This window comes from Gordionus sp. m RMFG-2023, chromosome 1 (genome assembly GCF_954871325.1).
Source record: "Gordionus sp. m RMFG-2023 chromosome 1, tfGorSpeb1-WG-v2, whole genome shotgun sequence".
Classification (NCBI taxonomy): domain Eukaryota; kingdom Metazoa; phylum Nematomorpha; class Gordioida; order Chordodea; family Parachordodidae; genus Gordionus; species Gordionus sp. m RMFG-2023.
Window position 1 is genome coordinate 85,020,966 of NC_088775.1, and position 16,125 is coordinate 85,037,090.

At 28.5% G+C, this 16,125-nt stretch overlaps 2 protein-coding genes across 2 annotated transcripts; both read right to left on the bottom strand.

Annotated features, from left to right (window-relative positions):
- Positions 1-3,090: 3,090 nt before the first annotated feature.
- Positions 3,091-5,939, bottom strand: LOC135922795 (long-chain-fatty-acid--CoA ligase ACSBG2-like). Its single transcript, XM_065457272.1, has one exon. The coding sequence runs from the start codon at positions 5,882-5,884 to the stop codon at positions 3,347-3,349; it is 2,538 nt and encodes an 845-aa protein (XP_065313344.1). The 5' UTR covers positions 5,885-5,939; the 3' UTR covers positions 3,091-3,346.
- Positions 5,940-7,315: 1,376 nt separating this feature from the next.
- On the bottom strand, positions 7,316-9,871 carry LOC135930857 (long-chain-fatty-acid--CoA ligase ACSBG2-like). Its single transcript, XM_065467652.1, has one exon. It carries the CDS (start codon positions 9,869-9,871, stop codon positions 7,316-7,318), a length of 2,556 nt encoding a protein of 851 aa, XP_065323724.1.
- Between the last annotated feature and the right edge of the window lie 6,254 nt (positions 9,872-16,125).

A 16,125-nucleotide genomic window follows, 5' to 3' on the forward strand; every position in this document is an offset into this window, starting at 1 on the left:
ACCTCAGAAATTATTATATTCAGCAAATTCTATCTATTCGGATATCTGAACATTTCATACACTCTATTAATTTTCTAATAGTAGTTAGTTATAGGTAGAGATAAATTAAATAGAATTTTTTTTGGTTGATATAATTATCTTATATCCATTAGTGTTTAAGGTTTAAAAAAATATAATTCGTGAGATAAAATATTAATATAAAAAAAATAAATATTTTTAATTAATTTTAACATTTTGCTATTATTTAGAATAGAATATAACCTATTTGATATGGAAACTTTGCAATCATAATTCATGAAGTCCTTATACATTTTTCCATAATTTCTTGCTATGGGGAAGGAAGGGATTTCTCCTCCCCTCCCACCCCCCCCCCCCCAGCTAGCTACGCATCTGGCTTAAGGGAGAGGGTTAGAATGGCACTGATTTATTCCTTAAATATGCGCCAACTTTTATATTTTTCATTTCTTAAAAATATTATTAAAATTTGGGCTAGATCGAGCTCTCGGACCTAACCGGTTAAAACTGAAATATATATGTTTCAGGGCTTTTGCTTCAGCATTTTATAAATCTAAAACATATACTCTCAAAAGTCAAGACGATCGATTTCTATATGTGCTCAAACTACCTATTAGAATCATGTGTCTCAATCTGTCCCCAATATTCTCATCATTTAGATTTATACTAATACATTAAAAATTGATCTCGCATTATCCATTGTCCGGAATCCAAATTAAATTTTCTTCCGGAATTCGCTCTTTTTTCTCAGATCTTTTGATATTCGATTTATTTATCTAGGCTCTTAAAAACTAGGATTCCAATATATCTTCACTCATTTCTTTCTGCATCATTATTGAAGTAGTAGTGGTAATTTACCCTTGGTTATTTCCTTGAATTTTTATTATCGAACCTCGGGATCTAATTGAAATAAAATTTGCCATCTTTGATAGTTGGTGCCAATGCTTGAAACCATCCTGAGTCAAATTTCAGAACAATTAAGAATTTCAATAAACCACCGTACACGTTGCAACATCGTATCTTCCTAACCTTGCACTCTTCTTAACACTTTCACTTGGATGCAAACAGAATCCTCCCTACCGTATACTCTAAAATCAATCATCCTAGCAATATTGTCATAAACTTATATAATCCAAACCCCTACAATATCCAGCATTTCGTAGAATCCTTAGTTTACACAGCCAACGCAAAACCCTGACTTGACTCTAATCTTGGGAGAAGGGCATGCCATTCAATTATCCCTGTATTGACATTTTCGGGAAATCAAACATATATGGAAACTCCCTTGAGTCATCAGACAACAACCAACGAAAAACAATATTTTAAATTTAAAAAGAGGCGAATTTCGTTCCCGTGGTCACATCCATAATGAAATACTATCCTTTCTAAATAAAATAGACAAAAGAAAATGAGCATTGGCGATTTTAAGGAATAATTTATTCTCAGCTTGAACATTTATTTAATATGAATCAAACTTTTAAACATCAATGTGTTCATTCTAAAAAATTTACTTAAAATGTCTTTGTTTTTATAGATAGGTTAGTATAATTTTCTTGTTAATATCTAGTCATTCAAAACCTTTTTTTTAAATTTAATTATTTTTTAAACAAACTTTAAATTCTTATCATATCATATCACATCATATCAAATCAAAATAATATAAATATTATATGTAATAAAATAATATTAAATACACATTGTAAATTTGTTATAATTTTAATAAAAACAAATGTTATAAAGATTTGTTTTAAAGATTATTTTTCTCCTTATTCGAGTTGTTTTTTTAAATTTTAAATAAATAAGGGATCGCAAAAGTGAAGTCAATTCTATTGATACTTATACCAATATTTCATAAATATTATTTTAAGTGTCAAAATTTCTTCAACCCATTCTACCCCATCTCCCTTCTTCCCAGAAATTGCATACAATATTTCACTAAAGAAAAATAAGAAAAAGTTATTTTAAAAAATAATGACTATAATCTTCAAATATTATCAGAAAAAGAAGAAGTATTTTAAATCCAATAGGTAGGCATAAAGTCCTCCAATATTCATTATTAGTACAAAATTCACTGAATAGTGCTTTCCCTCACTTTTAGCAAATTCCTGGCTGGGCCTTAGTAAATCTAGGCTAAGACTGGATTCATAGTAGTTTAGAATCCGAATATAAATCGGAACGAATGTTGAATCTATATATTATTTTTCAATGAGATTGACATTTGATGGAAGGGAGATCAGGCGCTACTATGAATGCAGCCTTAAAGGAACCACGAAACGCGAGGGCCTTATATATAATTGCTATAATTTTCCAAGTCATTTTAGATATATATATATATATATATATAATATTAATTTTAAAAAAAACAAATTCTTCGAAGCCCAAAGTTAAAAACAAATCAATTCAGCTTCCTAAATTTTTGTTCATTCTGATAAATACTTATTTTAAATTATTATATATATATATATTAAAATATTTCATATTTGTAATTATAATTTGATTGACCCGACAAGCCCTGATGATAGTACTTAATTCCTAGTTCCTAATATTAATATAATAATACCTTAATATATTTTAAGCATGAAAATATGATTATGAAACTTTCTGAAATGCGAAAAGAAGTGTTTTAAATTCCAGATAATGTCAATTTTATTAGTTTTAGATTCTCCATATTTTAATGCCACCTAATAATGTTGTTAAAAACATTTTGATCTATACTTAAGAACACATCTTATCATAAATAAATTTTAAATAGCTTGAGGTGTATTGAATATTTTGCCCCCCAAATACACGTATTTATACAATGCTATTACATAATTAAATTTGAATTTCTAGACATGACTGGTTTTAAATAAAATCCTCTGAGCAATACAAGTCCCTAGCGTCGATTAGCCCTGCCTGATCTCCCCTACTAATTTCTATGATAAAAAAAATTACTTTTGGAGCTAATTTTATTTAAAATAAAAATTGCAATATATAGACTAAATAATAAACATATTTTAAATGATGTTTTTTTAATAAAATATAAATTTTATTTTTAAAAAAATTGAATTAAAATAACAATTAGATTTGATTCGATTTGATTTATTCGGGGATGGTGAAATAGATATGCAAAATCTTAGATAAAAAGGGAAATTATTTTTTTAAGAGGTAGAATATTTGAAGTTTATTCTAATTTTGTTAAATTAATTTTAAGATTGTCATAAACTATTGAAATGAGGGGAAAAATTTCATATGTAACAAATGTCATTTTTTGTTAAAAAAAAGAGTCTCTGGAGGTATAAATGTTTGATTTCAGGATTAAGCAACATAACTTTTTGATTCTTAAAAATTCCTAATTTTCGGATAATCCATCTTTACTTGTTTCCTTACTCTCATTGTATAAAGATTCAATTATCCGAGCATATTTTTTTAATATATAAGGACGTCTAAGTTTCATTGTGGGTCCTAATTCACCGCCAGGCATGGTAAAATTATTTTCCAACACGACCCATTTTCTTATGAAAGCGGCTCTACTAACGGCTTTTGTGTTAGCGGCGTCTATTCTGTCATTAATATAGTTTTTTAGTGGTAATGGCATGTTTTCAATCAAATCCTTGAGCGAAAGAGTTGTAGAAGAACCTTTATTTAATAAATCGAGTATAAATGTTTGAACTGAAGGTTGCAGCGTCTGTGTGCATAAGCCAGTATTTATGTCGATTTTAGTCTTGAATGTTAATATCACTGACAAAAATTTTCTGTAGTCACCGATCACCATGGCGTTACTAACAATTTCACATAACTGCTCTCTGATAGCGTTTTCAATGGGTATAGGAGCTATATTTTCCCCACCGGCAGTTACAATCAATTCTTTCAATCTTCCCGTTACAAAGAGGAAAGGACCCCCAGTTGACGTTTTAATTAGCTTTCCAATGTCTCCAGTATATAACCAACCATTTGAATCAATCGTTTCTATAGTTTGTTGAGGCATGTTAAGGTAACCCATAAAAACATGTCTTCCTTTTATCATTATCTCCCCTTCCATATCCTCATCTTGAGATGAACTTAGAAATTTTATTTCACTATTGGCAATATGAACAAGTGACTCGTCATAACTATTTTCTTTTCCGAAATTATTTTTAATTGTTATGTCTTGGCCTCTTATATTCTCTTTCATAGGCTCCCTTTTTAATATTTTGACCTTAGTTCCTGGAATAACTAGGCCGCAACTTCCTGTCCAAGATAACCCTAAATTGGGATAATTAACGCTAGCCGGTCCCGTACATTCCGAACATCCATAAATCTCTTGGATATTTATGCCAAACGATCCGAAAAAGTCTAAAGTAGCCGAAGAGCATGGAGCTCCCATACTTATAAAATACCGGCATGAGTTGAAGCCTAAGACTGCCTTATAACGGGGAAATACAAAGCGATTAACAAAATAATATCCCCAAGGAACGGTGTCGCCTTTTAATAATGCCTTGCTACCGCGTCTTCCTACATTTTTCACCCATTCAAAGAAGTATTTTTTAAGTCCATAAATTGATTTATTCGTACTAATAAGCTTATCGGCAAATTTTTCCCATTGTCGAGGTACACCTATAAACATAGTAGGTTTGACTTCATTTAAGGTCTTTAGCAAACAGCCATTCAAAGCGTCTGGCTTAGCAAACCATGTACTGGATGCTGATTCCATGACAGTGTATATATCGAATATTTGAGCAGCCATATGACTAAGGGGAAGATAACTAACTATTCTTTCTGACTGTTTTACGGCTTTTATGTATTTGGAAAAATTCGTGGAAATCCATATCAAGTTATCGTGGCTGATCATGACACCCTTAGATATTCCGGTGGTACCTGAGGTGTATATCAAAGTGCTGCAATTATTAGGTTTAAGAGATTCGATCTTTTCGTTTAACGTATCCTCGGATGTCATTTCAGAATATTCCTCGAGATCGGACCATTTTAATATTTTTAAGTGCTTAATATCGCCGAATTTTGATTTGGATGGGGAAATATTTTCTCGATATTGAATGATAGCCTTTAAATCAGGTAATTTATCGGCTATGCTTAGAATTTTATTCATTTGATTCCAGTCTTCCACCACACAAATATTTGCTTTGCAGTCCATCATTATCTGCAAGCTGGCTTCAGCGCTGTTCGTGGTATATACTCCGGCTGATAAACCTCCGGCAAATATGGCTGCAAAATTAGATGTAATCCATTCTGGAGCATTGAATCCTATTATTGCTACTCCGTGAAACTTCTCCAAGCCTAACGATATAAACGCCTTAGCTACGCGTCTTATATCTTGTAAATATTGAATATAAGTTACGCTCTTCCACCGTGTTTCTTCCGGATCATCTTTATAATAATAGGCCATCGCTTGGGGATTTGAATCGACAATTAATTTAATCTTTTGGGGGATAGTGATAGGTTTTAAATCGTTTTTTCCACAAATTTTAATAATAGATAGACCGTGGGGAGAAACGTTATGATAGGATGGGTTTGATGAAGTTTCGCCTTCCAATTTTAATTTTTGGATGTAATTAGGGGGGTGTAAAGATAATTGTCTTGAAATAAATGCATCTTCCAATGTCTTTCTAAAGTTTTCTGAAGTAAACATAAGCCCGAGTTTATTTGAAATGAAATCATTGAAATTCCTGTTGAGAGGAGATACAGGTGTATTGGAAGGTAAGATATAAGTAGCATTGTATTCGTCGTCATCTGTATATCCGTTTGAGGAGACATCAATAGCATTGCCCAGTTTTACTCTAACCGGGCTTATTTTGTCTTTGTAATAGTGATAATTATTTAACTGCTTGGCTGATTCCATGGATTTATCTGAGTCTGTGGATGCTATTATGGAATCATTAAACATTGACATCATATTTTATTATTTTATTTTATATTACCATCATTTAGATAACACGAATCAAATAAAAAAATTTTAATTTTTTTTTTTGGTCAATTTATTAAAATGGTTGTTTGAGAAAACATAAAATCCGGCTTATATTACAAAAAAATATGACATGCGCTATTAAGCCAAAAATATAAATTTTTTATAAATTTAAAGTTATATTAATTTTTTTTTTATCAAGTAACATAATATATAATAATTAATGCTTATTAATGCATTTTGCCAACACCTCTAATGATCCTATTCCAAAAAAAAAATCCACTTATAGAAAGAGACTAGATTATATAAGGCAAGAGAAAATAAAAATAAAATAAATAAATAAAAGTTAACAACTTAAGTTACTATACAAATAATAAAATTATATGACACATTTATTTATATGTAACATGTATATTATATTTCCTTCCTTTTATTTAAAAAAAATTAACATTCCCAAATCGACTACTTTGAAGAAAAAAAAACTATTGGCAATTTATTTTTTTTTAAATCTCTTTTAATTTGTCATAGTTAATTTAATTTCTTAAATCCAGGGACATGGAACATATATGTATCGAACATTTTCCAGAAACGGAACTTGAAGAAATTATGGAATACCAAAGGAACGGGAATAATAAAAACATGTCCGAAATTGTATTTCTAAGAAAATTTTAAAAATTTCAAAATGAACTTCTTTTTAAACAAGATTTTGGACACAACTCTACAAAAAAATATTGTGCGCATGCTAGGTCCGTAAATATTTTTTCGGGTTTTGAATTTCATATAATGTCAAATTTTATTATTTTTAAGCTCTTCATATTTTAATGCCACTTAATAATATGGTTGCAAACATTTCAATTTTTACCTAAAGACATTTTTTTATCATAAATAAATTTGAATAGCTGAGGTGCATAAAATATTTTTCGCCTCAAATATACATATTTATACAATGCTAATACTTAATTTAAATTTCTTAACATGTCAGCTTTTTAAAAAAAATCCGCTTAACTATACAAGTCCCTTGCGCCGATTAGCCCTCATCTCCCCAATTAATTTTCTATGACAAAAAAATAATAATTTTGGATCAAATTTTATTTAAAATAAATTGCAGTATATATATACTATAAATATAAATATGGATAATATGAACATATTTTAAATGATAGCTTTTCTTATTAAATATAAAATTGAATTTAAAAATAAAATAAAATAAAATAACAATTAGATTGATTCGATATATTCGGCGATGAGAAAGATATGCAAAATCTTAGTTAAAAAGGAGAATTATGATTTTAAGAGATAAAATATAGGAAGTTTGATCTGATTTTGTTATAAATCAATTTTAAGACTGTTCGTGAAGTATGATGAGCAAAAATAAAATTAATAATATGAGGGAAAAAAATTTTCTATAAACAACATAAAGTTTTAATTTTCTGATAATCCATCTTTATTTGTTTCCTTACTCTCAGTGTATAAAGATTCAATTACCTGAGCATATTTTTTTAATATATAAGGACGTCTAAGTTTCATGGTAGGTCCTAATTCACCTCCAGGTATAGTAAAATCATTTTCCAACACGACCCATTTTCTTATGAAAGCGGCTCTACTAACAGCTTTTGTGTTAGCAACGTCCATTCTGTCGTTAATATAGTTTTTTAGTGGTAATGGCATGTTTTCAATTAAGTCCATGAGCGAAAAAGGTTTCATAAGAGATTTTGTGATTGTAGAAGAACCTTGATATAATAAATCGAGTATAAATGTTTGAACTGAAGGTTGCAGCGTCTGTGAGCATAAGTCAGTATTTATGTCGATTTTGGTCTTGAATGTTAATAACACTGATAAATATTTTCTGTAGTCACCGATTACCATGACATTACTAACTATTTCACATAACTGTTCTTTGATAGCGTTTTCGATGGGTATAGGAGCGATATTTTCCCCACCGGCAGTTATAATCAATTCTTTCAATCTTCCCGTTATAAAGAGGAAAGATCCTCCAGTTGATGTTTTGATTAGCTTTCCAATGTCGCCAGTATATAGCCAACCATTCGAATCAATCGTTTCTATAGTTTGTTGAGGCATGTTAAGGTAACCCATAAAAACGTGTCTTCCTTTTATCAATATCTCTCCTTCCATATCCTCATCTTGAGATGAACTTATCTTTTTTATATCACTATTGACAGCATGAATTTTAGACTCATCATGACAATTTTCTTTTCCGAAATTGTTTTCGTATTTAATGTCTTGCCCTCTTATATTCTCTTTCAGCGGCTCCCGCTTCAATATTTTAACCTTAGTTCCTGGGAAAACTAGGCCGCAACTTCCAGTCCAAAATAAGCCTAAATTAGGATAATTAATGCTAGCTGGCCCAGTACATTCCGAAGTCCCATAAGCTTCCTGGATGTTTATACCTAACGATCCGAAAAAGTCTAAAGTAATAGAGGGACACGGGGCTCCCATACTGATAAAATACCGACAAGAGTTGAAGCCGAGGATTGTCTTAAAGCGAGAAAATACAAAGCGGTTAAATAAATAATATTCCCAAGGAACGGGATCGCCTTTCATTAATGCCTTGCTTCCGCGTCTCCCTACATCTCTAACCCAGTTGAAAAAGTATTTTTTAAGTCCGTAAAGTGATTTATTCATACTAATAAGCTTATCGGCAAACTTTTCCCATAGTCGTGGTACCCCCATGAATATGGTGGGTTTGACTTCAATCAAAGTTTTTAACAAACTGCCCTTCATAGCATCGGGTTGAGCAAACCAAATACTCGATGCTGATTCGATGGTAACATACATATCAGTTATTTGGGCAGCTATGTGGCTTAAGGGTAGATAACTAATTATTCTTTCAGAATATATTTCGGCTTTTATGTAGTTTGATAGGTTCGTTGAGGTCCATATTAAATTATCATGGCTAATCATGACACCCTTAGATATTCCGGTGGTACCTGAGGTGTATATCAAAGTGCTGCAATTATTAGGTTTAAGAGATTCGATCTTTTCGTTTAACGTATCTTCGGATGTCATTTCAGAATATTCGTCGAGATCGGACCATTTTAATATTTTTAAATGCTTAATATCGCCGAGTTTTGATTTAGATGGGAAAGAATTTTCTCGATATTGAATGATAGCCTTTAAATCAGGTAATTTATCGGCTATGCTTAGAATTTTATTCATTTGATTCCAGTCTTCCACCACACAAATATTTGCTTTGCAGTCCATCATTATCTGCAAGCTGGCTTCGGCGCTGTTCGTGGTATATACTCCAGCTGATAAACCCCCGGCAAATATGGCTGCAAAATTAGATGTAATCCATTCTGGAGCATTGAATCCTATTATTGCTACTCCGTGAAACTTCTCCAAGCCTAACGATATAAACGCTTTAGCTACGCGTCTTATATCTTGTAAATATTGAATATAAGTTACGCTCTTCCACCGCGTTTCTTCCGGATCATCTTTATAATAATAGGCCATCGCTTGGGGATTTGAATCGACAATTAATTTAATCTTTTGGGGGATAGTGATAGGTTTAAAATCGTTTTTTCCACAAATTTTAATAATAGATAGACCGTGGGGAGAAACGTTATGATAGGATGGGTTTGATGAAGTTTCGCATTCCAATTTTAATTTTTGAATGTAATTAGGGGGGTGTAAAGATAATTGTCTTGAAATAAATGCATCTTCCAATGTCTTTCTAAGGTTTTCGGAAGTAAACATAAGCCCGAGTTTATTTGAAATGGAATCATTGAAATTCCTGTTGAGAGGAGATACAGGTGTATTGGGAGGTAAGATATAAGTAGCATTGTATTCGTCGTCATCTGTATATCCGTTTGAGGAGATATCAATAGCGTTGTCCAGTTTTACTCTATCAAGGCTTATTTTGTCTCTGTAATAGTGATAATTAATTAGCTGCTTGGCGGATTCCATTGATTTATCTGAGTCTGTGGATGCTATTATGGAATCATTAAACATTGACATCATATTTTATTATTTTGTTTTATATTAACTTCATTTAGATTTTACGAATCAACAAATAAAATATTATTAATCTTTTTTTTGGTCAATTTATTAAAATGAGTAGTTTGAGAAAACATAAAATCTGGCTTATACTGCAATTACAAAAAAATATGACATCCGCTATTGAGCTAAAAATTAAATTTTTTTAAAATTAAAATTATATAATTTTTTTTTATCAAGTAACATAAAATAAATAATGATTAATGCTTAATGGCTATTTGCCAACACCTCTTATGATCCTATTCCAAAAACAATTCACTTATAAAAATAGATTAGATTAAATTAGTTAAAAGAACAGAAAAAAAAGAAAAGAAAAGAAAAGAAAAGAAAAGAAAAGAAAAGAAAAGAAAAGAAAAGAAAAGAAAAGAAAAGAAAAGAAAAGAAAAGAAAAGAAAAGAAAAGAAAAGAAAAGAAAAGAAAAGAAAAGAAAAGAAAAGAAAAGAAAAGAAAAGAAAAGAAAAGAAAAGAAAAGAAAAGAAAAGAAAAGAAAAGAAAAGAAAAGAAAAGAAAAGAAAAGAAAAGAAAAGAAGAAAAGAAAAGAAAAAGTATAAAAACTACACGAATAATTAACTTATATGACACATTTTTATTATATGTATATTATATTTCTTCCCTTTTATTAAAAAATCAGCATTCCCAAATTGACTACTTTGAAGAAAAAAAAACTATTGACAATTTTATTTTTTTAAATCTCTTTTAATTTGGCATAGTTAATTTAATTTCTTAAATCCAAGGACATGGAACATAAATGTATCGAACATTTTTCAGAAACGGAACTTGAAGAAATTATGGAATGCTAAAGGAACTGGAATGATGATTACAGGAACAGGGTTAGCCTTTTTTAAAAATAAAGCCGTTTAACAATTCTATGTTGATAACCGAAAATTTATTAAAATTAGAGAAATATTTTCACAACAATATTTTAGATTATTTTTGTGTTAGGTGTAATTTATGTACAAGGGTAATCAATTTTACAAATAAAGAAAGTTTATAGTTCTGTTGGGATATTATAAATTACTAAATAAATATTTTAAAAAATCATTTCGCTTTAAAAATGAAACAAAGAATGAATTCGTTAGAATCTTAGGACTATAGGGAATTTGCTAAAACTCGAGTCTATGAAAGCATTCGTGCCAAACTCAAACCATAGACATAGCCAAGATTTTCATAAGGGATGATGGTAGGGGGGGGGGGGGTACCTCATTTTAGCGAGGGGCTCGGCCGGCTTTCCTTAACCTATAATATAGCTGAAAAATATATTTATAGGATAGGAAGTTATTTTTAATAGAAACAACTTATTATTAATATTTAAAATATACGAAATTGGTCATCAAGAGATGGTATCAAAATATAAGCTAAATCTTGAACAAATAGGAAATATATTTTTATTAGTTTGTATAAAATATAATAAAATCCATATAGTAATACATAAACTTAGTAATAATTTATAATGCTAGCTAGATCCAATTTTTTTTTAAAATTTGATAATTCCATAATTATTTCAGAATTAAATGGTGTTAAATTTCGATGAATATTTAATAAACTTTTACATAGTTTATTTCAAATTATCGTTTAAGATATATGCATACATTTTGGGGGGAAGCCGAAGAAATCGGTTCGATTGGAGCACGAGCCTATAAAGTCGGCTCAACCTCAGAGCGCAAGCCGAAAATATCAGCTCAACCTTAGAGTGTAAGCCAAAAAATTGGCTCAGTCTTGAACTCGAAAACTGTATGTTATCGCTCAAAATTGGAGCTTAATAAATAATTAAACTTTATATTATATTTGACTATTGAAAAATAAGCATGGGTATAGTGTTGCTTTTATTTAAATTTCTATGGAAAATACCGACCAGTATGAACCTTATTTTGCGTTTTTATAAATTTTATTCTATTTTTCTGTTCAGTTTTAAATTTCTGTGGAAAATACTTATCCTTATAAACACATTTTTTACTTCATTTTTTTTTTATGAATTAATTGTATGTATAATTTCAAAATCAAAATTTTCAATTATCTCTTTCTATTTGATTTCCTTCTTAAATTTGTTATGTTTTGATAATAAATAGTCGGGATATTAACTTCCATATCATATTAGCTAATTTAGAATTTTTATAAATTTTAAAATGATAAAACCAAACATCATTATAAAAAAATGTGTATCCGTTTGACATCTTCAAACATTGATAATTTTAAGTTGAAAAGGATGAAATTGTAATAAAACTACCATCTCCATATTCAGTGAAATGAGTATCATTATACAATAAATGGGGGTAAACAAAATAAGATTTTATTTTAATTTAACACATATTAAAAACTAATTTTCGGGACAAATAAAGAAAGTTTTCGTTCGGGATCGGGCCAGGAAAGTTTCAATTTTGAGCGATAATACACAGATTTCGAGTTCAAAGCTGAGTCGATTTTTTGGCTCGCACTCCAGGTTGAGCCAATTTTTCATCAGCTCGCGTTCACAGGCTGAGCTGATGTTTTCGGCTCGCGTTCCCAGGCTGAGCCAATGTTTTTGGCTATAAACTCGGCTAAGCCGTTTTGGAATCGGCTTAAGTCAAGCGATTGCATCACTACTCAAACGTATATCTTCTAAGCATTGATCTAAAAATCAAAATCTATAATATCTTTCCATACTGAAAATATAAGAGACAATTTTTAAAATATCTGGGCTTTTTTTAACAATCAAAATTTAACATTTTTCATTTAATTTTAAAATTAATTACCAAATAGATTGATATAGCGTTATTATTATAGTATTGCGGGTTGAGAAAGAAAGAAAATTTTTGAAAAAATATTCTTAAATTTTTTTATTTTCAAATTTGGAGGCTCTTATAGAATTTTAAAATACTCTCTCGGTGGCTAGCATCCTCTAGCAACACTGAAACACTTTTTTTTCGATTGATCAAAAAAAAACTTATATGCCACTTCAAAAGAGAAAAAAAACTACAACAAAAAAGTGTTTTTATATAAATTTTTTGGCTCAGACATATATTATTTTTATAATTATAATATTACATATATGTATATTCATCATTATATAGTTAATTATTTAACTTTTTAGCAGATGCCGAAGAAGTGCTCGTTTAATCTTTTTTTTAATAGTCTATTAAATATGACCTCGAATGTATATGCCTTTTACTTTGTTTGGTTTTATGAGTGTCATGAAATGTTTTATTGTTCGTATAAATTTTTTGAGAAAAATTTTAATGAATCTAAATACGATTTACCGAAAGAATAATGTGAAAGAAAAATACTAGAATTCTTAGGTCTCTTTAAAACTAAAGACTTCTTTGGCTATGTGAAAATTATTGATAGGAAGTTTTCTTAGATTAATTTAACCATATACCTTTCCCGCAAAAATTCGCAGAATATAGGTAAAGACTGGCTTTATAGTCATAATATCTTTTCGTAAGTTGCCCAGGAAATTTAGTATTTAATTGATACAAGTTACAATTACCACTATGTTATATATCATCCTTTTATATTCAGTCACCAGATATATAGACTTGTCCCTCGGTTTATTCATGATGTAGAAATGAATTTATTCGGATGGAAACAGGCAATAAAACAACGCCATGAAACCAAAAAAGACATCCATTATCAATTAATAATTGTTCTCTTCTGTTATAAAATGCTGTGCTCCTTCGAGATAGTCTTTGGCCAAGTTCTTAATAAAAATATAAGAGTTTAATTTAAACCAAGACTTTTATTTGTCGTGTTAATTATCTTTTTTTTAATTAAAAATAATTGTATTGTAATTCCTCATATGTTGTTAATTACACCAAAACTGAATTTATATACTCTAATTTTCGTTATTTGCTAATCGTAATAAAAACCCTCAATTCTCATGTTTAAGAGTGTTTTATTTAGCTGGGAAGATATAAGACAAAAATGTATCCCTAAATATAGGTGATAGGAATTGACCATCTTAATTAATTGTAGGGTAACCGGAATGTCAAAGTGGATTTTTTAAATTTGTTACTTGCTTTATCCTGACCTTCCAACAGAGTTGGACAGTGCCGCGAATACTTGTAAGATACAAGATACAAGATCCTTTTGTATCTTGTACTCAGTATCTTATTGACATTTTTAATAAGATACTAGTATTTGTATCTAAGATCCTTTATTTTGAAAAGAATCTTGTATCTTTTTCATTTTCTTTAAAAAGTTACAGACACAGATTCTTTTTAATATTCATGTTTAAAATATTTACATATCACACAATGTAACTTTATTTTCTTTGTGAAATCTTGTATTATTTTCTTTATTTTTTCCCGCTATATTTTTAATATATTGATAACCAATATTAGTTGGAAATTTTACAGGTCACAAAGATAGATAGATTAAAAATAATAATACCGAAACTAAATAGGAGAAGGATATATTTTATATGTAATAATTTTTAATTTGTAGTATGTTTAACAATCATAGTAGTGAAGATGAAATTATGGAGATAGGTTCTCCTGAATCAATCCGAATCTTAAAATTCTAGATGGAAAATTTTATAAAGTAATTTATGTGAAAAAGGACAAGGTACAAGCCGAATGTCAAAATTGCACAAGTAAAAAAGTTAATAAAGGTTGAACAAACTCCTCTACAAACTTTGTTAAACATATAAGTATATTGTACATTTTTATTTTATAATTATTAACATAATAATACCTATACTTAAGTCCCTCTTAGATAATTGTTATTAAAATTTTTTATAGAAGATGGTTGATTATCAAATTAAAATCATTTTGGATATATAATTTTTAGAGGTGTACCGATACCACTTTTGGAGGTCGATCCGATCCGATATTTAATTGATATCGGCCGTACCGATCCGATATCATATCTAATTTTATATTCTGTAAAGATACCAATGGTTTTAATTTTTAATAAACTTTTTATTAGTATAACAACTAAAATTAACTATACCATAACTTATGTCATTTAAATATATTATAATGATCAGTTATAGTTTATATTCAATTCAATTGCAATTCTAAAAGTATATAAAATATTTTTATTGTTAAATCACTTTTATATAACAAGTAATAACATTAATTAATATACATATTAATTAATAAACAATTATATTTGAAATTTGAAATTTGAAATAAATATTTAAAATAATATTTAACATTAATATAGCGAAGATTTCTTTTTAGTAATACCAATATTTCCAATTAATCAGAGGTCAGCTTGCAGCGATATTAACTGTCAATATCACCAACTTCACTAAAAACAGATTCTGAAGAGATTATCGCACACTTTTATAAACAGAATGCACAAAATAACAATATGGTAGAATGTTTATTAATTAAATATTATTATTAAAAAAATATTCATAAAAATGGATTTCGATATTTATAAAAATAAATGATTTTAGATATTACTATTTTTTTAAATTTTATAACAATTTATTTTTGTTATAGAAGCCATTTTTATATCGGATCAAATTTTATAATATTGACCGATAATTGATATTTAAAAATGGGTGAAATATCGGTTCGATAAAAAATATCGGCATATCCCTAATATATTTTATATTTAATTATTTTAGCAAGTTCTTATTAGAGGAGATATTTAAGCTACAATTGATATATAACATTAGATAATTTTAAAAGGCTCTTAATAAAATAATTATAATAAGGTAGAATTTAACTATATTTACTTTTATTTATTTATGATATAAGTAAAATTATATTACAGTATTTATCTACAAAATTTAATCAATTTAAAATGCATTAAAAAAATTTGTTATAAATAATATAATGTTGTACATTATTTTCATATTTTTTATATATAATTAATGATTTTGCAAGAAATATATTAAAAAAATTTGAAAAGAGATTTAAATGATATTTATATATATTTGATATTACAAATGCAAGAATTAATAAGTCATACTAGAAAATAAAACTAATTTAAAAAATACATAAATATCACAAACAATTAATGATAAATACTTATTAAAGATAATGAATAAAATAAAATTAGAATTATTTTTTTTTAAAGATGCCATTTAACCATATACTCCGAATATAAGCTATATTTAAAACAACACAAAAAATAACCTGCAAATTTTAATAAATCATTTGATTTAATTTTTTTTCTTATTTGCACATTTTCAACTCCCATTAAATATACTACTCTCCCTTCCCTGTTTGAGCTATTAATGGACAATAATTAATATTAAAATCCCTGGTTATTATAATTAATTC

Coding starts and splice junctions, on each gene's coding strand:
- LOC135922795 (XM_065457272.1), bottom strand. CDS start 5,884: ATGATGTCAATGTTTAATGATTCCATAATAGCATCCACAGACTCAGAT.
- LOC135930857 (XM_065467652.1), bottom strand. CDS start 9,871: ATGTCAATGTTTAATGATTCCATAATAGCATCCACAGACTCAGATAAA.